General features: G+C 43.8%; 8 protein-coding genes across 10 annotated transcripts; 4 read left to right on the top strand and 4 right to left on the bottom strand.

The window, feature by feature from the left end:
- Positions 1–2,052: 2,052 nt before the first annotated feature.
- Positions 2,053–2,823, top strand: LOC6536470. Its single transcript, XM_002097015.4, has 2 exons — positions 2,053–2,169; positions 2,238–2,823. Exons 1-2 carry the CDS (start codon positions 2,079–2,081, stop codon positions 2,663–2,665), a joined length of 519 nt encoding a protein of 172 aa, XP_002097051.3. The 5' UTR covers positions 2,053–2,078; the 3' UTR covers positions 2,666–2,823.
- Positions 2,824–3,710: 887 nt separating this feature from the next.
- On the bottom strand, positions 3,711–4,756 carry LOC6536469 (mite group 2 allergen Lep d 2). Its single transcript, XM_002097014.4, has 3 exons — positions 4,588–4,756; positions 4,191–4,298; positions 3,711–4,134 (listed from the first exon to the last, which is right to left on the bottom strand). Exons 1-3 carry the CDS (start codon positions 4,673–4,675, stop codon positions 3,803–3,805), a joined length of 528 nt encoding a protein of 175 aa, XP_002097050.2. The 5' UTR covers positions 4,676–4,756; the 3' UTR covers positions 3,711–3,802.
- A 91-nt stretch (positions 4,757–4,847) lies between these two features.
- On the top strand, positions 4,848–6,549 carry LOC6536468 (E3 ubiquitin-protein ligase FANCL). Of its 2 annotated transcripts, none has more exons than XM_039375240.2 (3): positions 4,848–5,358; positions 5,416–6,411; positions 6,472–6,549. In XM_039375240.2, exons 1-3 carry the CDS (start codon positions 5,245–5,247, stop codon positions 6,505–6,507), a joined length of 1,146 nt encoding a protein of 381 aa, XP_039231174.1. In that variant the 5' UTR covers positions 4,848–5,244; the 3' UTR covers positions 6,508–6,549. The 2 variants fall into 2 exon arrangements, with proteins under 2 accessions (XP_039231174.1, XP_002097049.1); XM_002097013.4 differs by having other exon boundaries at positions 6,469–6,549.
- LOC6536467 (protein cereblon) lies at positions 6,539–8,968 on the bottom strand. 2 transcript variants are annotated; one of them, XM_002097012.3, is made up of 5 exons: positions 8,810–8,968; positions 8,452–8,739; positions 7,746–8,391; positions 7,183–7,685; positions 6,539–7,112 (listed from the first exon to the last, which is right to left on the bottom strand). In XM_002097012.3, the coding sequence occupies exons 1-5, from the start codon at positions 8,829–8,831 to the stop codon at positions 6,805–6,807; spliced, it is 1,767 nt and encodes a 588-aa protein (XP_002097048.1). In that variant the 5' UTR covers positions 8,832–8,968; the 3' UTR covers positions 6,539–6,804. The 2 variants fall into 2 exon arrangements, with proteins under 2 accessions (XP_002097048.1, XP_015047748.1); XM_015192262.2 differs by having other exon boundaries at positions 7,746–8,376.
- Positions 8,969–9,293: 325 nt separating this feature from the next.
- LOC6536466 lies at positions 9,294–10,739 on the top strand. The gene is made up of 4 exons (XM_002097011.3): positions 9,294–9,388; positions 9,481–9,628; positions 10,045–10,147; positions 10,219–10,739. Exons 2-4 carry the CDS (start codon positions 9,509–9,511, stop codon positions 10,605–10,607), a joined length of 612 nt encoding a protein of 203 aa, XP_002097047.1. The 5' UTR covers positions 9,294–9,388; positions 9,481–9,508; the 3' UTR covers positions 10,608–10,739.
- LOC6536465 (dimethyladenosine transferase 2, mitochondrial) lies at positions 10,697–12,420 on the bottom strand. The gene is made up of 4 exons (XM_002097010.4): positions 11,860–12,420; positions 11,667–11,806; positions 11,293–11,609; positions 10,697–11,237 (listed from the first exon to the last, which is right to left on the bottom strand). The coding sequence occupies exons 1-4, from the start codon at positions 12,338–12,340 to the stop codon at positions 10,811–10,813; spliced, it is 1,365 nt and encodes a 454-aa protein (XP_002097046.1). The 5' UTR covers positions 12,341–12,420; the 3' UTR covers positions 10,697–10,810.
- A 79-nt stretch (positions 12,421–12,499) lies between these two features.
- LOC6536464 (protein NDUFAF4 homolog) lies at positions 12,500–13,418 on the top strand. The gene is made up of 4 exons (XM_002097009.4): positions 12,500–12,745; positions 12,799–12,890; positions 12,958–13,204; positions 13,263–13,418. Exons 1-4 carry the CDS (start codon positions 12,601–12,603, stop codon positions 13,388–13,390), a joined length of 612 nt encoding a protein of 203 aa, XP_002097045.1. The 5' UTR covers positions 12,500–12,600; the 3' UTR covers positions 13,391–13,418.
- On the bottom strand, positions 13,408–14,773 carry LOC6536463 (WD repeat-containing protein 61). Its single transcript, XM_002097008.3, has 5 exons — positions 14,677–14,773; positions 14,328–14,622; positions 14,018–14,256; positions 13,773–13,960; positions 13,408–13,719 (listed from the first exon to the last, which is right to left on the bottom strand). The coding sequence occupies exons 1-5, from the start codon at positions 14,677–14,679 to the stop codon at positions 13,446–13,448; spliced, it is 999 nt and encodes a 332-aa protein (XP_002097044.1). The 5' UTR covers positions 14,680–14,773; the 3' UTR covers positions 13,408–13,445.
- Between the last annotated feature and the right edge of the window lie 8,472 nt (positions 14,774–23,245).

Raw genomic sequence — 23,245 nt, 5'->3', positions numbered from 1 at the left:
AATTGTCTCAAGGCCAGTTGGTCACCTGGTTGACCATAAGCAATCATAGTATTTTTCCTCGTTAAAGAAATACAGCTGAATGCACTTGGCTTGTTGGAAACACAACCTTTTCTTTAGGGGTTGCTCTGACCAATACTACCAAATAGCCTCATTTACAGGAAAACCTTTTTGCAAAGCTATTCAAAAAATAGTTCAGCTTCATACTGGCTTCGACTGCAATTTTTAAGTTGCCTTTTAAAGTAGTACAATAATTTTAAAATTAAATACTATATGGCGTTGGCAGCACTGGCTTTGACCCCATTGGCAGCACCTGTTGAGGGGTAAAAAGGACAGGGGTTTATGGGCAATTGGGCGTGAGTGGCCTTTTGGGAAATTCCTTTATTAATTGACAGCACACGGCTGCTCCAAAAATGTAATGAAAAATTAACAACACGAAAATCAAATTGCCGCCTAATTGAGACACAATGGCCGCGCCAGTTTGTCAGTTTGTCAGCTTGTTGTTCGGTATTGAATTACGTGCAAACAAATATCAAATTGAAATAGAATAGACATCCGGATGACGGGCAATGTGGGAGTTCGCAGGGGGAAAGGCCACAGGATTGGCGTGACAAATTGTTTGGCTTTGGCGCTGGCATTTAATGTCTGGCTTGATTTGACAAATTAATTGAGTTACCTCGGCAGCGGGCTTTTCTGGGCGGGGCTAGTGGTAACCAGTAAGCAGTCCATTCAAAAATGAAAGCTCAGTGAAACCCATGTGGGCAAGTCAAAGAGTGTTGCCTACTTTTCGTCTCAAAATAATCAATAATCAATGTCTTAGCCCCACACACCCATTATTGATATAAAAAGGCACATCAAAGATAAGCTGAACATCCGTGAAATACATTTGGGAATATGCAAAAATGGAGATTCCCCAAAAGTGCAAACGGAAGTCGAGGCAAGTGGAAATGTTTGCCTGCGAAAGTATTCGAGTATCAGATTTTCCGGCCCAGATAATTGCATTAGATGCCACCGAAAATAGAATCCAGGAATCAGTGAATCAGTGTATCAGGATGAAGGACTCACGGCTCAGGACTCAGGACTCCAGTTGATGCTAATCAAATATTGCGGTTCCCTAAGATCCATTTCGGGCTATGTGTCGGGGATATTTGTTGTCGTGCCGGATTTTCCATTGCTTTGACATATTAAATAATGTCACAACAATTACATGTGAGGAGCAACGACAGTTCCTGGGTACAAAAATGAAAAAAAATACATTTACAGGGGAAGGGTGGCAAGTTCAAAAGCATTTCGAGAAAATCTCATGCTGCGCTGCGACTGTCCACATGGCAAGTCACCACCAACCATGCGAAATGTTGCAAAATATCGGCGAGGGTGGATCGGGAAATGGTGAAGTAGTACAATGTTTGCGCTAAGGTGCCGAGTCCACAGAACTGCAAGAGCCACCCTCGCTTTATTTTACCTTTGGAAAATTCGCCAACATTTGAGTTCCGGGTAGGTAAATGGAGTTGCGGAGGGGGAATTATCTTTTGCAGCTTACTTGCGTCCGTTTCCTTTATACTCGCACATTTTCCTGCCCCGCAGAAGTTCCATTGTCAGTGGCTTTGGCCGAGGCACAAATGTCTGTGGGTTTTCCATTGCCATCAGGGGCTTAGTGGCCTGCCTGCGGAGTGCTCAGGGATTTATTTTGGCCCTGCCTTTGTGCCAGGCGGTGTCCCATGAACTCGGCGATGAAGTGATAAAATTCTGCAAACCGTTTTCATAATTTTCCGATCCATTCGCAGGGGCCAGTGATTGCAGACGTAATGCTGTGAATTGATTGAGAAAATCTTGATTTGATTAGGCATAGACGGACTATTTAGTTATGAAGTAATTGATACACACTTAATTTAAGGGTACCCTTTAATTCAAATGCTAAATTCCATATGAGTTGTGTAGCAGGAACCTTTTCAGCCAAAATAAAAATGAACCGACCACGATTAGATAGTCCAAATCCGATCGTATTAGCCGAAATACAGCTCGGTTCTGGCTATAAAAACGATGTGCGCACCGTTGGCCGAAAGCAATTCGCATTGAGAAACATGCAGGTTAAGGTGTTGGTTCTGATCTCCCTGGGATTACTGTCGCTGGCCGCCGGTCAGCAGGAGCATCCGGCGACGACTGTGAAGAAATGTAAGTACATTTTGCTGCACAAACATCATAATACCCATTATACAAGAGCATTATCCCACGCTAATTAGGTTCCGGAAGTAAACCCTTTCCTCTGGAAGTGCGTGTCCACAACTGCGTTACTCCACCCTGCCTGATTGTGAAGGGAACGACCCAGAAGTTCGAGATCGACTTCGCCGTGGACAAGTACATCACCCAGCTGACGACCTTGGTGAAGGCCACCACCCTCGGAATCATTACGGTGCCCTATGAACTGCCTGCGGATGTGGCTGCCGTCTGCCCGAATCTCCAGTACGGCGCCTATTGCCCGCTGTATCCCACCGAGGATGTCTCCTATCTGTTCTCGTTTCCCATCGGGGAGTATCCCGAGATCGGCGTGAAGATCGAGATCTATCTGGTGGATCAGGACAATGAGATTGCCACGTGCTTCGTGTGCGATATTAAGGTGGTCAAGGGCAATGGCGGCAATACGCTCTATGAGCTGGACTATCTCAACTGAAGTTGGACCTAGTTAATTCATCAATTGGTTTAAATTACTGTGATATACAATACGTTTTTTTTTTCCAAAATCCATCGCTGAGCTACGCAACGATGTCTCATGAATATTTAATAAAATTTTAAAAGCTTTACCCCCACATATGAGGGTTGTTTCCCTAAGTACAACGAAAATACACTTTGTAGTCTGGCACTTTAAGACTCGTTTTACAATGCTTACCATTGGCCAATGGCGCTATCTGCACGCGTCGCTATCTGCACATCATGGTGTAAATTCGAGTGGGCGAAAAGCTATAATCGAATCAAATATTAATTCGCAAATCTTACGCCTGATTACCCCAGCACACCTGGTCACGTCCAATCGGAAGGAGATGGAGGGAAATGTACCCGGTTATCAAAGCCCATTTTTCAAAACCTGGCAACTTAACTATCAGATTTATTTTCCATGTTCGCAGACACTGTACAAAATGTAGTCACCTTTAAGAGGGCTTGAAAAGTTTGAAAACATATGGGAATAATAGGCAATTTACTTTCAAAACTATATTTAATAATTATTGGAAATACCTAAATGTTAATTCATTTAATCTGGTTTCTGGTAAAAAACAATACAAAGCCGTTTTATGGTACACTGAAATTTAACACAATGACTTAAGGTTCTTTTACTAACTCTTCTAATTATGATTTAATCTGGTATTACTCACATTTAAAGTTTTATATTTACACGCGGAATTTCTTCGAGTGTACAGTTGCACCCAGCAAGACGTTTATCGCCTTATCATGCAGGAGTACCCAACTTTTGGCCATATGGTCAATGTAATCTTCGGCGGTCAATAAATGATTATCACGACGATTTTATTAGCAGTTGAGCCACTGAATCAGTTTAAATAAATTACTGGACTTTCGGTGCAAAACGCAACGTCACAGATGACTGTATATAAATAAATACGCCTGGATATCTAATCGGCGTGCCCAGAAATGGGCTAATCTGCGGCCTGATTGTGCACTGGGTACACTGGAATCCGTGACGTAGTCAAGGTAAACAAATGGTCTTATCGTTGCAAGAGTTTTGTGGTTTATTAATTGGCAAACAAGTGGAAATATTCAGTCGGCCGAAACGGCTGGAGTTGCGTACATCGTCGGATTATTGGGTGTTCGTCCAGTCCAACAGAAATCCGTCCATCTGTGCTGCAGTGGCTCCCTTACGGATTTTACAGCTCACCACGAAGCAGGTGATCGGTTCGTCTTGAGCATCGTTCAATGTGACAGTGACGTCCGCCGTGATTTCCGGGAACGAGGGCTCCACATAGAAGTTAAACTCGTACGTGACATCCTCGTCCTTGTCGATGGGACAGATTGCACCGTACAGGAGATTGCGGCACACATTGGACACTTCCTCGGGCAGGGCATATGGCAGATTCATGCCCAACACCCTGGCCGTTGTGGTGGCCGTGATGCTCTTGATATTATTGTTATCTGCAAGAGATCGAGATGAGAATCAAGTGGACAAGGATATGGATGCCGCAACTTACTGCCCAGGAAGTGCACCTCCATTACAGCAATGCTTCCTTTGTACACAACGCACGGCGGTTCCTCGCAATCCTTAATCTTCACATCCAGTGGAAACGGCTTGTTTTTGCCTGAAAGGAAAAAATGTTTTCATATAATCAAAAACTGAGCTGAAAAGTAGGCTATGATTTGCTGTAACAGAGATTAGCTGTTTGCTGATAAGCCATATCAGCCTGGTCAACAGATACACGTTAGGACTTTAAATTTCTCTCAAACGTATTTTTGGCAATAGTTTTCGAGTCAGTCTGCGAAATGAATCATCGTCATGGAATTATCCACTTAAACAGACTGGGCTATTTAAAGCCTGAATACAACATTTGAGGTGTTTCCAAGATTATTGAAGAAATTTAAGCTACTTACACTGCTGAACAGTGGTGGCACTGACCGTGGCCAGAATTAGAGCCAAAGTTACAACGATTCGCAACATTTTTCTGGACGGAAACTCCATTAATCCTACGGCTGAAGAATGGAAAGTTTATTAGGTACGCGCGCACGCAGATGACAATCGTGAGTGGAATCAATGGGGCTGGTGGAGAACCTTAAATAGCCCCAGTCTTCGAACGATGACCAACGCCTTGAGAGAGCAGTTTATCAAAATCGGCGGCTATTGCCATTGATACGGGGCCGCCACGCAGGTGTTACAAAAGAAAACCACTGTGGTCTGCAGGTGTTGCGCTCTGACGAAGAGCAAACAACGCCGATTCGAATCAGTAAATAACGTAAATTTGGCTGATAAGTCGCGAGAGGCTGAACTACAATGTTGCCGGCTATACCTAGTAAACAAAGCAGGAAAAGGGTGAATATGTAAACAAGACAGAGTATTGCCTCGAAAGGTTAATCAACATAAAATTTAAAGTTTGGTCGCGCAATCAAATTTAAACAAGCCGGCGATTAATATGCTATCGATCGTGATTGAAGACTTCGTGTCATCGATGTCTGCACATCTCTAACTGGGGTCGTTCGAAACATAAAATGTAAACAAAGGTCATAAAAGCACAAACTGACCAAAATCAGATAATGGAAGGTAAGGAAGAAGATGTAGTGTGCCTTCTGCGTCAAAAGTATCCTGGTCTGGAAGCAGAGCTTCAGCCCAGTGGAGCTTGCATCATCAGAGGAGTTTTGAAGAGTGAGGTATGTGGTCCGTATTTCAATACTTCCCGCCAAACTAATGATAGTTTTATAATTAAGGATATCTGGCGTCGCCTTAAGCTCTATCTGCCCCACCACCCAGCTCTTAATGGCTTGCAGCTCTATGTCCAGGAAAGCTTGGAGTTCAAGCTATACACATCGGCTAATCTGAAGTTGCAGGATGACTGGCTGCTGGAAGATTTGCTGGACAATTTGCCAAAAGTTCTTCCTGCCAAAGAAGCCCCAACACTGCCAAAGGAACTATGTGGGGAGGGGAACATATACTACGATATCCTGGCCTTGTACAAGTCCAACGAGTATAGCCTGCAAGTGAATGAGGCCTGCTCCATGATTCGTTTCAGCGAGTTCACCGACTTCGAGCAGCATTATTTGGAGCTGAAAGTCCCGTCTCTTCACTTGCATGATCACAGTTTGCCAGATTGCGTAATGCTGGGTGAAATGCTGACCAAGAGTGCTGGAAACCTAGAGGAGGTCCTTAACCTTTTCCGCAAGCTTCTGGAAGATCTGCGTCCATTCTACGACAACTTTATGGACATCGACGAGCTTTGTCATGTGCTGCAACCATCGCCCATCAGCAGCAAACACAAGACGCGGATGTTCCCTCTCAAGGATCGTGTCTATTTGAAGCTAACCATCGCGGATCCCTTTGCTTGCATTGCGTCCATGTCGCTGAAGATCATAGGGCCCACGGAAGAGGTGGCCCGCCTCCGTCACGTGCTCAGCGATGGTCTGAGTAATTGGGACCCTGAAATGAACATTCACAAGAACCTACTGCGCATGTTCGACTTGTGCTACTTTCCCATGCCAGACTGGTCTAATGGCTCCAAGCTGAATGAAGAGGACAACGAGGAGCTGCGCTGTAACATTTGCTTTTCCTATCGCCTGGATGGGGGCGAGGTGCCCCTTGTCTCCTGTGACAATGCCAAATGTGTGCTCAAGTGCCATGCCGCCTGTTTGGAGGAGTGGTTTAAGACTCTGATGGATGGCAAGACCTTTCTGGAGGTCTCCTTCGGGCAGTGTCCCTTCTGCAAGGCGGTAATGTTGCCTATTACGTTTTCTATTGCAAATGTACAACTTCTAAATCTTTTTCAGAAGCTGTCCACCTCATTTGCTGCACTGTTAAATGATTGAAACTGGCAACCACAAATATTAAACGCAATTATTTAAAAGTAACTTATTACAGAGAAGTTTTAATTTCAAAGAATCTTAAATATCAATTAGGTTAAATTTACTCAACTAACGAACATATATGCATACATATGTAGATCAATCTTTCGGTTTACATCCACGCCATCAAACGCCGTGGGTTTTTGCTAAATGTAGTTGTGAAACGAATTAAACAGGTCCCACCTGATGGACCGTATCATTTCCCTGACGACGACAGCAGCAGAGTTGACATCTGAGCAATCGCTTCACAACGCGCCAGCCTCATTCCATCTCATTGGAGATTAGCCGCAGCATGTTGCGCACCACATAGGTGCTTCCATTGAAGGGCGTGTTCTCGCTGGCCTTTCCAATACGCACGCTGGAGCCGGCCAAGCCGAAGAACACCCTGGGTGTTAGGTTGGGCTGCACGGCCTTGAACTCCCAACCGACGTGCTGGGCGCAAAACTTGCACAGAATGATGTGCCACTGGTAGCCGGGAAACCAGCTAAACTTGGTAGACGGCTCGCCGCTGTAGCCGATGGCATGGGACATTACCCGGTACACAGTGTTTGTTTCGTGGATGTAGCCATCTGTAAAATATTAAATGTTTGAGTCAATTAATTGCTTTAAAAACCACATTGGGCTTGTCATTAAACTTACCTGGATTGCAGTACTGGGTCTGCACACCGTGTTTGGACATGGCAAAGAGATCTGCGCAGTGGGCCAAGCTGCTATTGCAATATCGGCAAAAGAACAGCGACTCGTCCTTGAACGTGCTTTTGATTAATTGGAGGCGAGTGTTAACCGAGTCGGTGAGGAAAGTAAGACGCATCATCTTCTCGGTCAGGTGAAGGTTACGCACCAACCAGAAGGACAACTGAATGGGGCATTTTGGCATTGTGTCTATCTTTTGGGACTCTAGCCTCTGGCGTGCGCGCTCCACAATTGACGCGAACGAATACTCTTGGCAGGCATCAGATGGCCAGGTGGTAGTGCTGAGCTGGAACCTGCGATACTTGTCGCGCATCGAGGGGATATCCCGAAATCTGGCCATCGAGCCCATCTCAACAGATTGGAGGGGTTCGGGCAGGAAGTACTCGGGCAATATTTTGACTTTGCTGAAGCATTTGCTAGTCGGATTGCGAGCAATGTACTGCGGGGATCTGAATAGATTTAAGATTATACTTGCGCATTTGAAAGTGATCCGAAGTGCCAACACTTACCCTTGTATATCTTCACAGTTAATGACAATGCGCTGCAGTGCTCGTGATTTGTAGAACACCAACCCTCGGCCGCTTTCGCCCCTTTCGTAGATCTGGCACGTGACCCCATATAACTTGAGTGGGTTGTCCTCCGGCGGCTGCATCAGCGGAAAGCCCACGCCGAAGATCAGGCCGTCCAGACCGGGCATATCCTCGTCAAACATTCGTCCGTCGATCATGAAGGGTAGCACCTCGCCGGGGAAAAGGATATGCTGGTGCAGGAAGATGAGCATGTGATGGACGCTGCCGACCTCCAAGTAGTCCACTCCGGGCACGCGACTCAAATGGTTGCCGAAGTATGAATGTTCCGCTGGCAGATTGGTGTCAAAGCCAATATCGATTGGCGGTCGGGGCGGCTGCTGTGGTGGTGGATCATTGGGCTGCTCGGCATCGGCAGCCTCCTGGCTCGTTTCCTCGCTTGTGCGACTGCGTCGTCGCTCCTGGCTGAAGACAATGCTACGCACACGCTGTAGGAAGTTGTCCCGATTGAGCAAAGCAGCGATGCCGCCATCTCGGTTGCGGGCCTGCGAGACCATCATGTCCACGGCAGAGCGCAGTCGGTTCTGGGGAATCATCCAGCGGGGTAGAAGCTCTAGATCGGAGTCATCTTAAATGAAAATGCAGCTGAAGTGGGAATCTGCAGCACAGCGGTAGTAAGCCAACTAACCCTCACTTCCTGGAGTCTCCAACGACATGTCACTGCTGGGATGACTGCCCTCGCTGGCCGTGTCGTCCTGCAAAACGTCCTCTACCATGGCCTCCGGAGCATTCCCTCCCTCACCATCGATTGCCAGTGGATCTTGGAACGCCTCTTCTGCCGGCGGTGACTGCTCGTCTTGCGTTGCATTGTTCCAGGCCTGCTCGATTGCGTCCACTTGTCGATCCTGGGGCCCCTGTGCCTGTGGCTGGACCTCCAATTGCACATCTTCGTCCTGTCCTTGCACGGAATTGATTTCTGCGCAGTTTCATTAAGTGAAAATGTTATTCGAAACACTTGGCGAGTGCATATATGGTGCCACACTTACCTGAGGTCTCCTCGTCGTCCATTTGAGCCGTGCGGAGTGTGTGGTTGCTTAGTTTCGCAGGTGAATTATGTATTTATTTATTTACTTTTTATTTTGAGAAAGGAAAATAAGAGATGGGTGTGTTTCGATAGTCAGCGATTGGATAATTGGACGACCAGTGTTAACAATGGCGAAAATTTGAAAATGTTCGGTGGTTGGGCGCAAAATTATATTTTTAATATGTATGTATATGCCGTGCTGTATAAGTAATTACTTGAATTTTAATTTTCATTCCTAAAACACTTAGTAATTTAATATTTCAAAAGTCATGAAAAGACAATAAAACTATACATTATTGCTTGACAGCCTACACTTGTGTTCAGCTATTGAATTAAATAATAATCATATCCCCATTTTCTTGGCCTTTGTTCACTTATGCAAATTTATATAATCAGACAATTATCTCCAAGTCATCGATAAACATAGCTGAGCCTTTGAGCACCACTAGCAAGAGCGGATGTAATCGGAAGCTGGAAAGAGCGGATCTGAATAGTCGGGAGCCGATCTTCGTTGCGGTTGGAAGTTCGCGGATGTAAAAAGGTAAACCGAAAAAAGTCGCGCTGCGTTATCTCCCAAAAGCCTTCGGCATCGGCGATTTTGCATACCTATCTCATACCCGTTAATCAAAACAGAGCGAGAGAGAGAGCGAACAATCGAACAATGATCAATTCCCGATTTTTGCTGATCGCCGTGCTCATTGCACTTATTGGGAAAGTGGCACGCGCCCAAATCGCCTTCGTTGAGGATCAAGACATTGATAAGAAGAAGGCCAACCTTGCGGTAAGCTGCAGCCAGAAACCATTTAAGTTTGTGATAAGAAATGCCAAAATGGAAGGGAAAACAGCCGGAACTGGCTGCTCAAAACTGCTTTCAAGCTTCATATTTGTTTTTATCTTAAATTCAAAACATATATACTCGTACTATTATTTAAATTTCATGCAAGTGTATTTGTTTTCCACTATCGTTCAAGGTTTACTCTCATTTACATTTCGGACTTTGCAAAACCACATCAAGTACTGAGAAATATGTTTTGCAATTTTAAAAAATGTGTACAAAATGATCAGGTTAAATTCCCAACTAAGCATTTAAAATGAGTTACAAAATATAGAGACCGTTTCAGCAGTGTATGGAAGACGCTTTGGCAATAATCAATTTGATACCTGCCTCACACCTCTCCGCATTCTCCTCTTCCCCAGGGTCGCAAGCCACTGTATTCGCCAGCCCGATGCCCCAAGCACCAGCTTCTTTATCCGGGGGACCAGCAGAAGCAGAACGACTGGGTCTGCGACTGCGCGCCAGGTGAGCGGCCATAATGGAGCTACCATGACGATGACATAATAATCTGGGTACGGGTACTTCCCCTTCGACAGCCACACTCTATTACCCAGAGACCGATGCCTGCTATCCGGCCTACCGGCAGGGACCATGTGAGCCGGGCCAGATCCTGGTGCTCTACAAGGAGCGGATCATCCCGGAGTGCGTGCGGAATCCGTGTAGCAAGGACGGACACTTTATGATACGCGACACCTGCTATGAGTTCGGCAACACCAAGAAGGAAGAAAACCCGTGTCCCTACCAGGAGGCCACCTTTGTGCTTGGCGTGAATCCCAGCAACCTGATGGTTGACTGTGTGAAGCTGTCCGTTCAACTGCAGACGCGTATCTCGGACACGGAGGAGGCTCCGCCGGAATACTACGTCGATGTGGCCGAGAAGTGCGCCCGCGGCAGTCGGTTGCTGGCTCAGGGAAAGTGTCCTTAGTGGATTCTAACATGACGTTACAAATTAAGTGCTTAAATGTATTGTGTTCTGTTCGGTGCTGTAAATCCCAGTGAAGAATAACGAATATGTTTAAATTTTATAACAGATACAATATAATTACATTCCTTTAAAGACCAGTTTTCAAAATGTAGGCCCTTCTTTTTTTTTTTCTTCAGAAACAAAACGTTATTATGTATGTACAACTAGGAACTGGCTTTCCTGCGTCTTTTAGCGGGAGTGCTGGCGGATTCAGGGCTTTCTTCTTCGAGCATTTCATCTGCTTCCGCATCATCCTCTTCTGGCAACGTGACGCCATCCTCTAGGTTGGGCTCATCATTGGCAGTCTCCAGCTTGAGCAGCGCATTTTCCAGCGAGGCGAGAAAAGAGCTCTCGCCGTACTCCGGCCACTGACGAAACTGACTAAATAGCGTCAGCATTTGACTGGGTAGTAGATCTCCAAACTGGGTATAGATGTTGATGCCGGGATAGTAGTTGCTGGTGCTCATTGTGGTACTCTGGCACGAGTACTGTGGTAGTTTCTTGGGCAATTCATCTGGATATATGGGCTTCACGGACTCGGAGGACTGCGGATTGATGATTAGCCGAGGTCCACAGCCGGGAACCCATTTCCTGCAGAAATAAAGTAATGAATTAAAAATCCTGCAGGTTTGTTTGCGTTACCTACTCTAGATTGGGTATTATTCTGTTTCGTCGGCTCACATAGTTTTGCTTGATAAAGAACCAGAGAGCGGGTAGATCCTGAGACTGGCATAGCTCATGGAGATTGCGTCGCGGAGTAAATTTCACCAAGTATAAGTACTCCGGATTGATGGACTGCACCTTGCCCAACTTGCTGCTCTTGGTGGGGCTATAGACCGTCTGCTGTGGTAGGAAATCCTCGCGCGGCACCTTGGCTATGAACTGGTGCTTAAACAGAATCTGGAACAGTACGCTGGTCGATCGGTAAATGAGGTAGCCAATTTCGTTGTTGCAGGTGAGGTGCTAAGACGGATATATGTTGGATATAAACGATTTTTTGGGATGAGTATGCTTATTTACTATGTATATGGGTGGCGGCATGGCGAGGATCATCTCACACCGTCCGAGATTGAAAAGGCTGGTCTGAAAAATGAGGGAGTTGATCAAGTGCTTGAAGAACGGATACGAGCCCACGGCGCCGAAGACCAGCATGTTTATGTCTATAAGAAAAAATTAGGTTAAAGGAAAAATTAAACAGCCAATGTGAGCTTACCATCAGTATAGGCCTTCTGGGGCACATCACTCAAGAGATCCGCCACCCTGGAGCCACCGTCCATTTTGTCCATGTACACCAGCTTCCACAGGTTCACAAAGTCTCCTTGCCGCACCTTTACACGTTCCGGATAGAGCGCGTGTAGCTCCTGGATTTTGGGCATAAAGTGATCCATGGTCTCGAGCAGAATTATGCGTCGGAACTGGGATTCCCTGTCCAACAGATGTCGTGTAAAGTAGCCAGCACCGGAATTGAGTTCCATCACCGTATCGCAGCCGGAGCTCTGGAAATGGGGCTCCAGATACTGGCTAATCCTTCCGGCAGCCTCCGCATTTGCAATGTACATGTGAGTGGGAACCTTATGCTTTCGGTTGAGCAGTTTCTCGGGAAACTCGCCGCTGTAGCGTGCCACCAGCTGCTTCCTGGGCTTGGTGCTGTAGCTGGCCCGGGCCAAGGACCAACTGCATCGCATGGGCAGCATTTCGTAAGGTTTTTAACAGATTGAAACTGAAGTCAACTTTTCGTTTGTTTACAAGCAACAGCTGTGTATTGTTAACAACACTAACCGGTAACAGACCAGTCAGCTGTTGCAGAACCCAATAAGCCAATTAGCTATCGATAACATCGCGAGCAGCTGATTCGAAAACAAATAACAGCTGGCCATGCTTTTATAATTTTTTGGTTTTACTCGATTGCACGTGAATTTTTAGCAACATAAATAAAACTTAGCTTGATTTTGGCATGGGTCAGGTGGTTTCCATGGTTGCCCGCCGGGCCAATCGCTTTAATGTCGAGAATCGCGCCCATCGCGTCCTGGAGCGCGAGAAGCCCACACCGGCACCCAAATTTGACTCGAATTTGAGAGACATGGAACGCACCCTGGAATGTAGGTTAAACTAAACCTCCTTTGCAAGTCATGCTTGATTTCCCTCATTGCAGTGGATCCCAAGTTCGTGGACAAGCTCAATATGAAGGACTCCAGCTTGGACGGACGATTGAAAGACGTTTATGTAACCTCGCAGGATCGATTTGTGGGTTAATACTTAGGCAGGCGGTTTCGATCAATACTTATTTGGGATCTGCATATATGTTCCCCAGATCAAGCGAGTCCAGGAGCGCCAGGCAGCTGAGGCGGCAGCGGACCAAGTGGAACAGCGACGTCTGCCCTTGGAACGCAAAACGCCGGATGATTTCGAGTACGGATATCAGGAGCCGAACCGCATCAGCCCCGGTCATTGCACACTGCGCCAGGCGCTTAAGTTCATCAATGACCACCAGTTGGATCCGGAATCCTTCCCAGCCAAGAAGATAGCCCATGAATACAAGCTCAAGGAGCCTCTAGTTGGTAAGAAAAACATAAACTTTGCTCACAGAATAGCCCGGACTAACTTTATGTCATTTAGAAAACATACTGCACTACTTTAAAACCTTTAATATGTACATACCCGACCAGAAGTACAAGGACACGATGCTAACTCAAGCCACGCAGCCCCTTCTGCGGGTTAAATCTAGCTCGGAGGGTAACTCGTAAATAAATCACTCTTGTTGTTTGTTTTAAACCTACGCTTTATTGTACAAAATGGTGATCACACAATGGCATTGGGCGGACAGTAGTATATGTTCAGTGACTTATCCTCGGATGCAGAGGCGACCTTGTCGTTTCCGGGGCTATATCGCACGCCCCACACCTGATCTGTGTGCTCGGCGAATGTGTGTAGGCACTTGCGCTCCGAGGTATCCCATATTTTCACGCTGTTATCACTGGATGAGCTGGCAAAGTGCTTGCCGTCCTCGGAGAAGGACACGCACAGCACCCACGAAGCGTGACCGGAAAGGGTGCCCACAACGTCCGAGTGCGTGCTGAAACAAAAATATTGTAATGTCCATAAATTTCTTAGATGTAAACCACTTACACATCATAGAGCTTCATGTGGCCATCATCCGAGGCAGTGAGCAGCATCTGCGAGTTTGGCGAAAAGCACAGGCTGCGCACTGGCATCGCGTGTCCTTCCAATGTTTGAACCACCTTGCCCGCGGCCACATCGAAAATGGTGATGATACCATCGATGGCTCCACTGGCAATGTACTTGCCATCAGGACTCTAAAATAATATAGCTATAGGTCTCGGCAGATGGGTTATTTAGTAGATAAGCCTTACGTAGGCAATGCTAAGCGTGTATTTGCCGTTTTGGGCATCTAATGTCTGCTCTGCCTTTCCGGTTTCCACACTGTACATGGAGATTTTGCCATCATTCAGTCCGGATATCACGTATTTGTTGCAGGGGGAAAATTGCACCGTCCAGAGATCAACGGGCCCAAAGGTCAGCAGGTGTTTCTTGTCGCCAGATCGCGCATCCCACAAACACATCGTGGAATCCAGAGAGCTGCTGGCAATGGCTAAAAGAAAGGTGGCAACATCAATTGTTGTCCATTTCTATATCTCAACAGCGCAAAATCTTTCATCTTACTCTGTCCATCGGAACTAACTGCCACAGAAACGACTCCCAGAGCATGTCCCTTTAGTTTGTGGCGCAACTTAAGCGTGTTGTCCTCCTGCAAGTCCCACACCTTTACCAAGTCGTCCAGGCCGCCAGTGACTATGAAATCCTTTGGGCGCGCCTCCTTCTTGTCGAAATCAAAGGGATTCTCCTCTTCTGGCTCCGTGCCCGCGTCATCCGGATCTGGGGCGGCAGTGTCGCGTCCCCAGGTGCACGCCCACAGCGGACTATCGTGCGCATTTTCCTCTTTATGAAGCAGTGAAAACTGTGCGCAACAATTGTGTTGTAAAAAGTTCACATTTCGCAGATATCTACTTACCATTTTTAAATGCCGGAAAAAGTGTTTATTTTTTGCGAACGAGCAATCAGAAAATGAGCGTTTATCGATAACAACGGTTGACGATTGAATTATTAGTGTTGGAAAGAGCTTACAGTGGGCATTAACTGAATGTTAAATATGTAAATAAATTAAATATTAAATATATTAAAAATACAAAATATTTAAATACATTAAATAATTAATCAGATGCGCATAAGTTTGATAATTAAATATTAATTGTTCTGTAATTCTAAATGCATTGACACAGTTATGTAGAATAAATGTTCTTTATTTTATTTAAATCTTTATGATACTTATTTAGGTTCTAAGCTTTAGTTTTAAATTATTTAAACCTGTTAATCATTGGACAAAATCGAAAGTTATTCAATGTTTTGGTATATTTTCCCATATGACACACGGCATAAACACACTTTCCCCGTTACGGTCACACCAACGGTATACAGCTGTACTCGCAGGGCGGTCACACTGTTTAAGCCCGTCGAGAACCGAGGAACGAACGTCGCGTTTTAAAAAACAAATCCCCAAACGACTCGGACGCGAGATCCAAGCGACTGGCGAGAAAAAAGTGTAAGTGACGGGTGCAATTAGGTGGCCCACGGTGCAGCCATGACCGGATCCATCAGTGCGGTTATATAATGCGGATATGGTTCTTGGCCCCCATCGATACGATATCAAAAACAAAGGAACGAAACGGACCAACGCGTGTGTTCTGCTTTTCAGTTTTCGGTTCTCTCTTTTTTTTCGCTGTCGTCGCCGCCGTGTATCGAATATGTATGATTTTCCTCTGTGGATCCGCGTGTCTGGAATATATTAATAAACATCCACAGTGAAGCCTCGTTCGTGTGCGGTTGCCTGTGTGTGCGTGGGGGCGGGTGTGCGTAAGCGTGTGTGCGTGAGTGTGTGTGGTTGTGCAGCAGCATATTATTTATCTCACTTATCATATCTTTCGTCAAAATCGAAAAGATTCGAATGATTCATTCTGATGGCAGCAGGACTCGCCGATTTGTGCACTAAGCCGAAATGAAAGTCATATATTTTTGCTGCACTTTCCATGTGTTTTTCGTGGTGTGTTTGTTTTATTGATTCCCACTTACCCGTTCCCCGTTTTCCGCCCAATTTCCACTTCATCCCCTCCTTGCAACATCCATATTCGCGCCTGCCCCCCACAACTTCGTTTCCGATTTGGAGTAAACAATAACGGCAACCGGTTTTCGCGTGCAACTTTATCTTTATCTCCCTAAAATCGCCATTCCTCTTATTCTTCTTCTCTTCCTCTGCTCATTTTTGTTTCGATTATAATCGCAATTTGCCGTTTTCAAAATGATATATGCAAACCCCTTCGAATAAATCAAACAGTTCCAGCTGAATCTGTAAATTATCAAGGTGAGTCCCCAGTTGGGAATCAATAATGGTATATTATAAAATGAATTGGGAGATTTGCATGTTTATGTAATCTTATTTGTTGTCTATGTTAATTTGATCACACATGTTAGGATCCATTTTTCTTATGAGGTTTATTTATCCGGTGAAGAATGGCTAGTCTTCTATACTTGAAATTTGGTTATTATTTCATTGGGCAATACTTTAGACGTACAATCTCTTCTATGGCATGATGTCAAAATGATCTTATAGAAAGGCGTACAATCTCCAAAACTTTTAAACTCTTACAACTTGTAGAACTCAGAACATCAAACTGTAACCTATTTTAGACAGACAATCTTAAAATGTACGATTATTAAACAATGTATGTATATTAAGAGCAACAAATTGTCTTAGTGGAATGTTTTTAAGTTGTAGGATCTCGTAAGTTAAATGTATTTAAATCCCACTGCTCTGCTCCATTTCCATGCGTAATTCCGAAGCAACCATCATGGTTGCTCTTAGCCTTCGCACTAATGTGACTGGAGGATAAGAATAAATGTTTGCCCTTAAGAGGTGCTCAAAAGGCGCCCAAACAAAACAAAAAAAAAAAGAATAGAAAAAGTAGACCATAAACATAAATGCATTTCACAGCTGCCATTAGTGCACAACGTTTTACAATCGGCGAGAAAAACCAGCGCAAAAACCGAGTACGACAAAATGGAAATCCAGGGCAGGCGCAAAAAGAAAATGAAACAGTGGCAAACTGCGAAAAAAGCCAAAGCCCAGGCGCAATGCACTCGGAAAATGGATGGAAAACCAACAAAGTTATTAGTTGAGGTGGGAATAACGCGGTCCCAAGATCGCGGGGAAATGCGAAGTCAAGTGTGGAAAAGCGCTCGCTGGGAAAAGCGTGACATAGTCAAAAGCAATGGGCGAAATTGGAGCAATTCCAGTCTGTGTGATGTGACATCATTGTGAGGGGCGTGACAGGGGGCGTGGCTGCACCCGACAATGACAAGTGCTGTAGTTTCCCAAAAACGAAAGAAAGTCAAACAAGAAAGCTGGGAACATTAATGTCAAGCCAGCGAAAAGATTTGATGCATTAGCCTTGACATTATTTCAAAGAAATTCGACGAATGACATGGAGTATTTCATCGAAATTGAGAATCTAATAGTTGTTTTGGGCTTGGATATATAGTAATTAGTACTTGGAACTGGTAAAGATGACACCATTAGAAGTCACATGCTTAAAGAGGATATGGATTACTGAAGATTACATAAGAGTGAAAAGATATATAGTAACATCTGTGGTTCCAATATCCTCCAAACGGAAAACAATTTGTACGGGTTACCCAATCCTTGAAAGGGAATATAACCTTATGGAAATTACCAAGAGAGTCGCAATCACGAACATCCTCTGATAAGAATGCCGCTGGAATAATCGCCATTCGTTGAACCCGGTCACAAGAGTATATATGTAGGAGCATTGACTCTTAAGATCGCGTTCTGCTGTCGGGGCAATTTTCTTTACACCAATCAAGGCAGCCCAGAAAATGTGATGGCGTCAAGTCATGACATTGCACTGGCAAAATGCACAAGAACAATGGGAAAGCTCTCATTTATTGGATTCCCAGTAGAAGAGCCCAACTTTTTGCTTGACTGCATAAATATTTCTGGCCCGATCGCATGGCCAAAAGTGTATTTAAATCCAAAGATAAGATAATAGGTGGAGCATTGCTATTTATAATAATCAACGCTGCGTTCTTTTATCACTTTCGAAGGCTGGAATTTTATTTTAAGCCTCAGAGCCTCGAGAAAAAAACACCTAATTTGGGCTCTAATTGGGGCCTCGTTTTTTGTTCACTTTTTGTTTTTGTTTTTTGAGGGGCACGTGCAAAGTGTGACATTTGCTATGAGTGTGTGCTTTGTGTGAAATATTTTCATTAGACATTTCGCTTTGGGCCATATTTGTGGACTATGGTTCTCAAGAGGCGTTAATGGCTTTTAGTCTGTTGATAATAGCAATGGTCATTAGCATGTGTTGGTTTGAGTGTAAATGTAACTGGTTTTCCCCCTCTTACTGATGATGGATCAGGAAAATATAAATTATCTGTGTTGGGTAATGTCAGTTAAATATATTTAAATATCCTGTTATTAGCCCATCTGTCAAAAAAACCCGAACACCTTAAAGTAAGGAATAGGTACAACTAGAAAGTATAGATTACTTTCACATGTTTTAACTACTGTCCCTCCTGCAAAACACTCCCATTTTTGTGGCCCGTTTAACCCTTAACCTTTGTCAGTGGAATGCCATAAAGTGCACTCTTTATGACCGCAATGTGTTGGCAATTGCAAGTGGAAGGCAGGGTCTTCGGTTCTTCATTTGAGAAGCACTTGAAAAGCCATTAAACATTACTCCTCGTGAAAACGAAACCCGAGTAGAATCCCTCTATCTGCCTTTCTCCCCCATTAACCCATAAATGGGAAATTGATATCGTTCAATGTTTTGCGTTGTGACACTGATAAAATATCAGCGGAATTAGATAAACTTGCGTCCAAGGACAAGTATCTTCTCTTCTATCTCTTACTTCTATTTAAAGTCGTTTTTTTCAAGTTAAGCAGCGCGCGTAAAAATGCTTTTCTTTTGTAGTTTTTCATCGCCAATACGATTTCTTTTTCGTTTTTGGCAAACGCCATTTGGGCTTTTAGTTGGCCTTTCACATGATAGGCTTTTGTGCGCTATTAATCGCATTTTTATCGCCACTTTAATAACATATGCCATTCGTTTGGGAAAAATGGGTTTGGTGGGGAGTTTTGGGGCGTCAATTAGCTGTCGTCTGGGCCGGGCACTTTCACAATTTATCAAAAATACATCATCAAAGTGTCCACTGTTCGTATTCAATTTCACGTGTTTTGTTGTCTGAGCTTTTCTTTCTCTCTGTCGTTTTTCTTATTTCCATTTAGAGGTGGTGGTAGGAGTTTCATTATTAATTAAAAACCTGACAGACATCGCCGTCATCACCGTGATGACCATGACCCAAGTGGGTGAGCTCCTTTGTTGTGTTGGCTGTTTGTTATTTTCGCTTTGTTATATGTGCATTTTCACATTGCAAAAGTTCGCTGATCCGGTGAATAAGATTCTGCTCTTGTCTATAATTCAGTTGAGACAACTAAGCACATACAACATGCTACTTTTGTTACGCCCGCCTTTGTGCCGGTGTTTGGATGTTTTTAATTTGAGCCTCGATTTTCCAGTTTTTCAGCCAGTGAGGCATTAACTTTGCTCATTTAGCCACTCGGTTTATTCACTCAGCCACTCACCCGTTCGCTTAGCTTCAGTCATCTATCCATCTATCGCTTAATCAGCCCTTCTGCCTTCTAGACCAAGTTTAGTTTAGGAGCCGGTTTGCGAGCTCTTAATATGATTAAGTTTTACGCTTCGACAGCTTCTGGCACGGCTCACCTAGCCTCTCTATATATTTTCATATACGTACATATATACTGCCATTCCTTGGGGCTTGTACCTGGCAGCACCTACATTTGTTTACAAAACTGCACTACATTCACTAGAACTAGAAGTTTTCAATTTCCAAAGAAGCTTACCTAGGAATGGGGCAAGCATTGTGGATTATCCCGAAGCAATATAACTCCGTGGGGGTGGTTTAAGTCCACGGGTTCTCAGAATTTCGTGTCCTAATTCAATAATATCTGTAGTACTTAATAGCAAGTTGAGAACACATACAAGTCTTTTAAGTAATCCACATATGTACATTATGGTATAAAGGTGGACTTTATGTAATTTTCAATACTTAAAAAGGGGTATATTCTATTGTTGTGTTTTTGTTTTTGTTGGGAAAACTGCAAGTGGTTTATTGACTAAACACTTTTCGCGATTTATTGATTTGAATCTCCATGCAAACACCCCATTGCAATGGTTTGCCGATTCTCAATTGAAATCATCCAAACAAATTGCATTTGCATGCTCGATTCCCCGGGAGTCAAAGCGAAGGCCAATTAATGGCAGTGAACAATACAATTTTCAATGCAAATTCAAAGTGCTGACAGGCGACAATGTTTGATCGCATCCGAGGGTCGTGGAATTGGTCGTGAACATAAACAGATATTTCTAAATGGAGCTCATGTCAATGGCACTCTCAGAATTTCGACAGCCGCCGGATGTGCCACCGTCTAAAATAAAAGCACCAATGTTCTGGGAAACTCTCGTTGTTTACAGATCAATTTGGGTATATTTATCGGTGCACTTTTTAAGTAATATATTGAAGGTAGAGAACCACATGACTCAGTTTCCTTAATTATTTAGAAGAGTCTGGCATCTAAAGATGACGTACTTTGACCATGACAGAAATCACAAATCAGAAGTTCATTGCACTGAAAGAAATTATACTTTAAAAATAATTTAAGTTCGCATTTTTATCTTTAGTGCCTTGTAAAAACATAAATAATATCAATTTTTAATGCTTCTCTTTTTAACTCCTTGGAATTACTCGTAGTTTTAAAACCTGCTAGTAATTGAATTTAATCAATACTTGTTCTGCTTTTTCTTTTCAGTGAACTAAAAATATTATTATATATACTTCGCCTTCACAACACAAATGTTTTCTGCCGGCAAAATTGCTTGTTAAGGTGAGTTGTTCAAAATGTATAATTATTTATTAAATCATATGCGTATTAGTAAAGATTGGCATATGTCAGTGACTAAGAACGCCACAATTAATGTCTGATAATTGCTGTTGGACAGGAGAGACCTGCCTTTTTCCACATAACCGTGGCATGCGACTTATTTGGAATAGATTAGATAAGCGGTTATAGAGTTTTTCTACTATCAATCCAGCTGCTGGTGCATATTGAAATTCTATACAGAAATCATTCAAATCATGCAGAATATAAACTTAAATTGCGTTTCCGTTTCCGTTGGCCAATATTTTTCATTGATCAATTCAATTATCGCCCAAAAGTTTTCCACGTCAATTACACCTGCATTCTTTAAGTTGTGTCCACCTGCACTGGGCTATCAATTTTGGCCAGCCAGCTCGACTGCCTCATAACTGTGCCTCATGCATTCTTAATTGGCGAACGCTGCTCGACTTCTTCTTCTATTGGCCAATGGCCAACTTAAAAGGGCAAAGTTTATTGGGACAATAATAAAATCGAACTGGGAGAATCGGCAATCGGCAAACGACAATCGGCGAGAATCGAGATTTGAGATTCGAGAAATCGAAACCCGGCAAGAACTATTTTTAATTACCCCACAGCATTGGGCTTTGACAGTTTCAGTTTCATTTTCAATTTCTAGCTGCAATTTTTCAATTTATTCTTGAATTGATTGGGCCACCACCCACATCACACCCACTTTTCACGGCCCATGGGTATCGCGGTGCTATTGGGGGGGTGGAAGAAAGACTAACAAGAAATGAAAATCTTAACATCTCGAACAGTTTCGATAAACACGAGCCGAAAAATAATGAAAGAGGAAAACTTTCATCGGTGGAAAATTTGTGTAAAATATATTCTGGCCACAGCCTCTGCCCCTTTCTTTTTCTTTTTCATTTTCTATTTAATTTTTTATTTTTTGTGGCGGCTGCTAATTTTAGCGTGAAGAAAGCTGATTGCATGGGGCATTTGTATTTCGGCTCTTCAATTGCCATTTCATTTATATTTTTAATTACGCAGAGCGATCTAGAGAGATCTCTCTTTCCACAGCGCCGCTTTTGTGGCTCTTTTATGTGCAATTAATTTAACAATTTGTCATATAAAAAGAAACAACGACTATTTTCATCTGTTTTCATACATTATTTTGTAGTTAAATTTGTATTTTAGTTGCTGCCGCTGTTTTTGCTGCCGGGGATTGTAATTAGCTGTTTGTGGTGGGTTTATTGAACTGTGTGCCCAACTCTCCGACTACAAAGAAAACACACACACTACACATTACACACTACACACATCGGACATGTTTATGCGTTTTAGAGCTATTTACGGCCCCAAAAAATATTGATGTTTCCATAGACATGCCCAGTAGTTCATTGCCTTGTGGTGGAAATTCTATGCTTCAGGTAGCTGCTGTATAATAATATGTGTTTTTAGGCTGGAGGCGAACTGGTTTGCTGATCTAATAACTCCCACAAGCCGGTGATTATTTGGTTTAATGTTTGGTGGCCAAAGCAATTTAAAATCAATTTCTGATTGCAAATTGTTATGGAGCAGTCATATAGTTGGATTATGAAAACATATCAAATTCATGAATAAATCAAACGTGAATATCTAAAATCACTTTAATTTCTTTGTTGTGTTCCGTTTCCTTTTGAAAACCGCAGCAATTAAAATTTCTAAACATTGTAAAACAAACAAATCTATTATCACCTGCTGAAAAAATCAACAAGGCGAACGCTCGATTCAGCGAATACCATTTCCTTATCTACAACATGTGTAGTTTAATTTAATGATCGGCGCCTAGTACACCCATACCGCGCTCGTGCTCGTGCTCGTAGAGGGGTTCCGCAGCCTTATAAGGTCTGCCATCAGAACCCACTCTAATTAGACGCTTATTGTAATGCAATCGCATGGGGCTGATAACGATTTGCGATTGGAAATCGACCTGCGAAAGGTGTCGATACGATAAGCACGTTCGCATTTGGAGCGTCCAAACCTTGACCAACTAAATTGGGGCTAATGAATCAGCTGATTGATCACGAAGCGAACGATTGAACCCTCCGATCCATATACGGCAATGGAGTTTCGGTTTCGAAAGGTAGTTTCTTTTGCCGCCGCCGCCGCCGCTTCGCTGCTTTTCCCAATCGGCAAAACGCAAATCCAATTATCAATCGGATCAATTGGAAAGTCGGGGCAAGTCGAGGCAACCGCACTCCAATAAACGGGGCGTGGCAATGCAATTAAGGATGGCAGAAGGGCGGATCGATTTGGGTTCCGTTAAGAGAAGCAAACCCCACAGTCGAATGCACCGAGCAAAAATCGTTTACTTTGTATAGGTTCTTTGGTTTCGTTGCCCCAGAGAGCTCTTCTTATAGCTAGCACTCCACAGTACATCTTTGGATGCTCCACTGCCTCTCGTTGTTGGGCCTAGGAAACAAGTTTATCCCTCCCTCTCTCTCTTCGGGTGTCTACCCGTCTCTTTCGGCGTTTCTGGTTGCGCATGAATCACTTTTTGTTT

This window comes from Drosophila yakuba, chromosome 3R (assembly GCF_016746365.2).
Source record: "Drosophila yakuba strain Tai18E2 chromosome 3R, Prin_Dyak_Tai18E2_2.1, whole genome shotgun sequence".
Classification (NCBI taxonomy): Eukaryota; Metazoa; Arthropoda; class Insecta; order Diptera; family Drosophilidae; genus Drosophila; species Drosophila yakuba.
The sequence above is the reverse complement of the archived record's forward strand: the minus strand, read 5'-3'. Positions and strand labels throughout refer to the sequence as shown.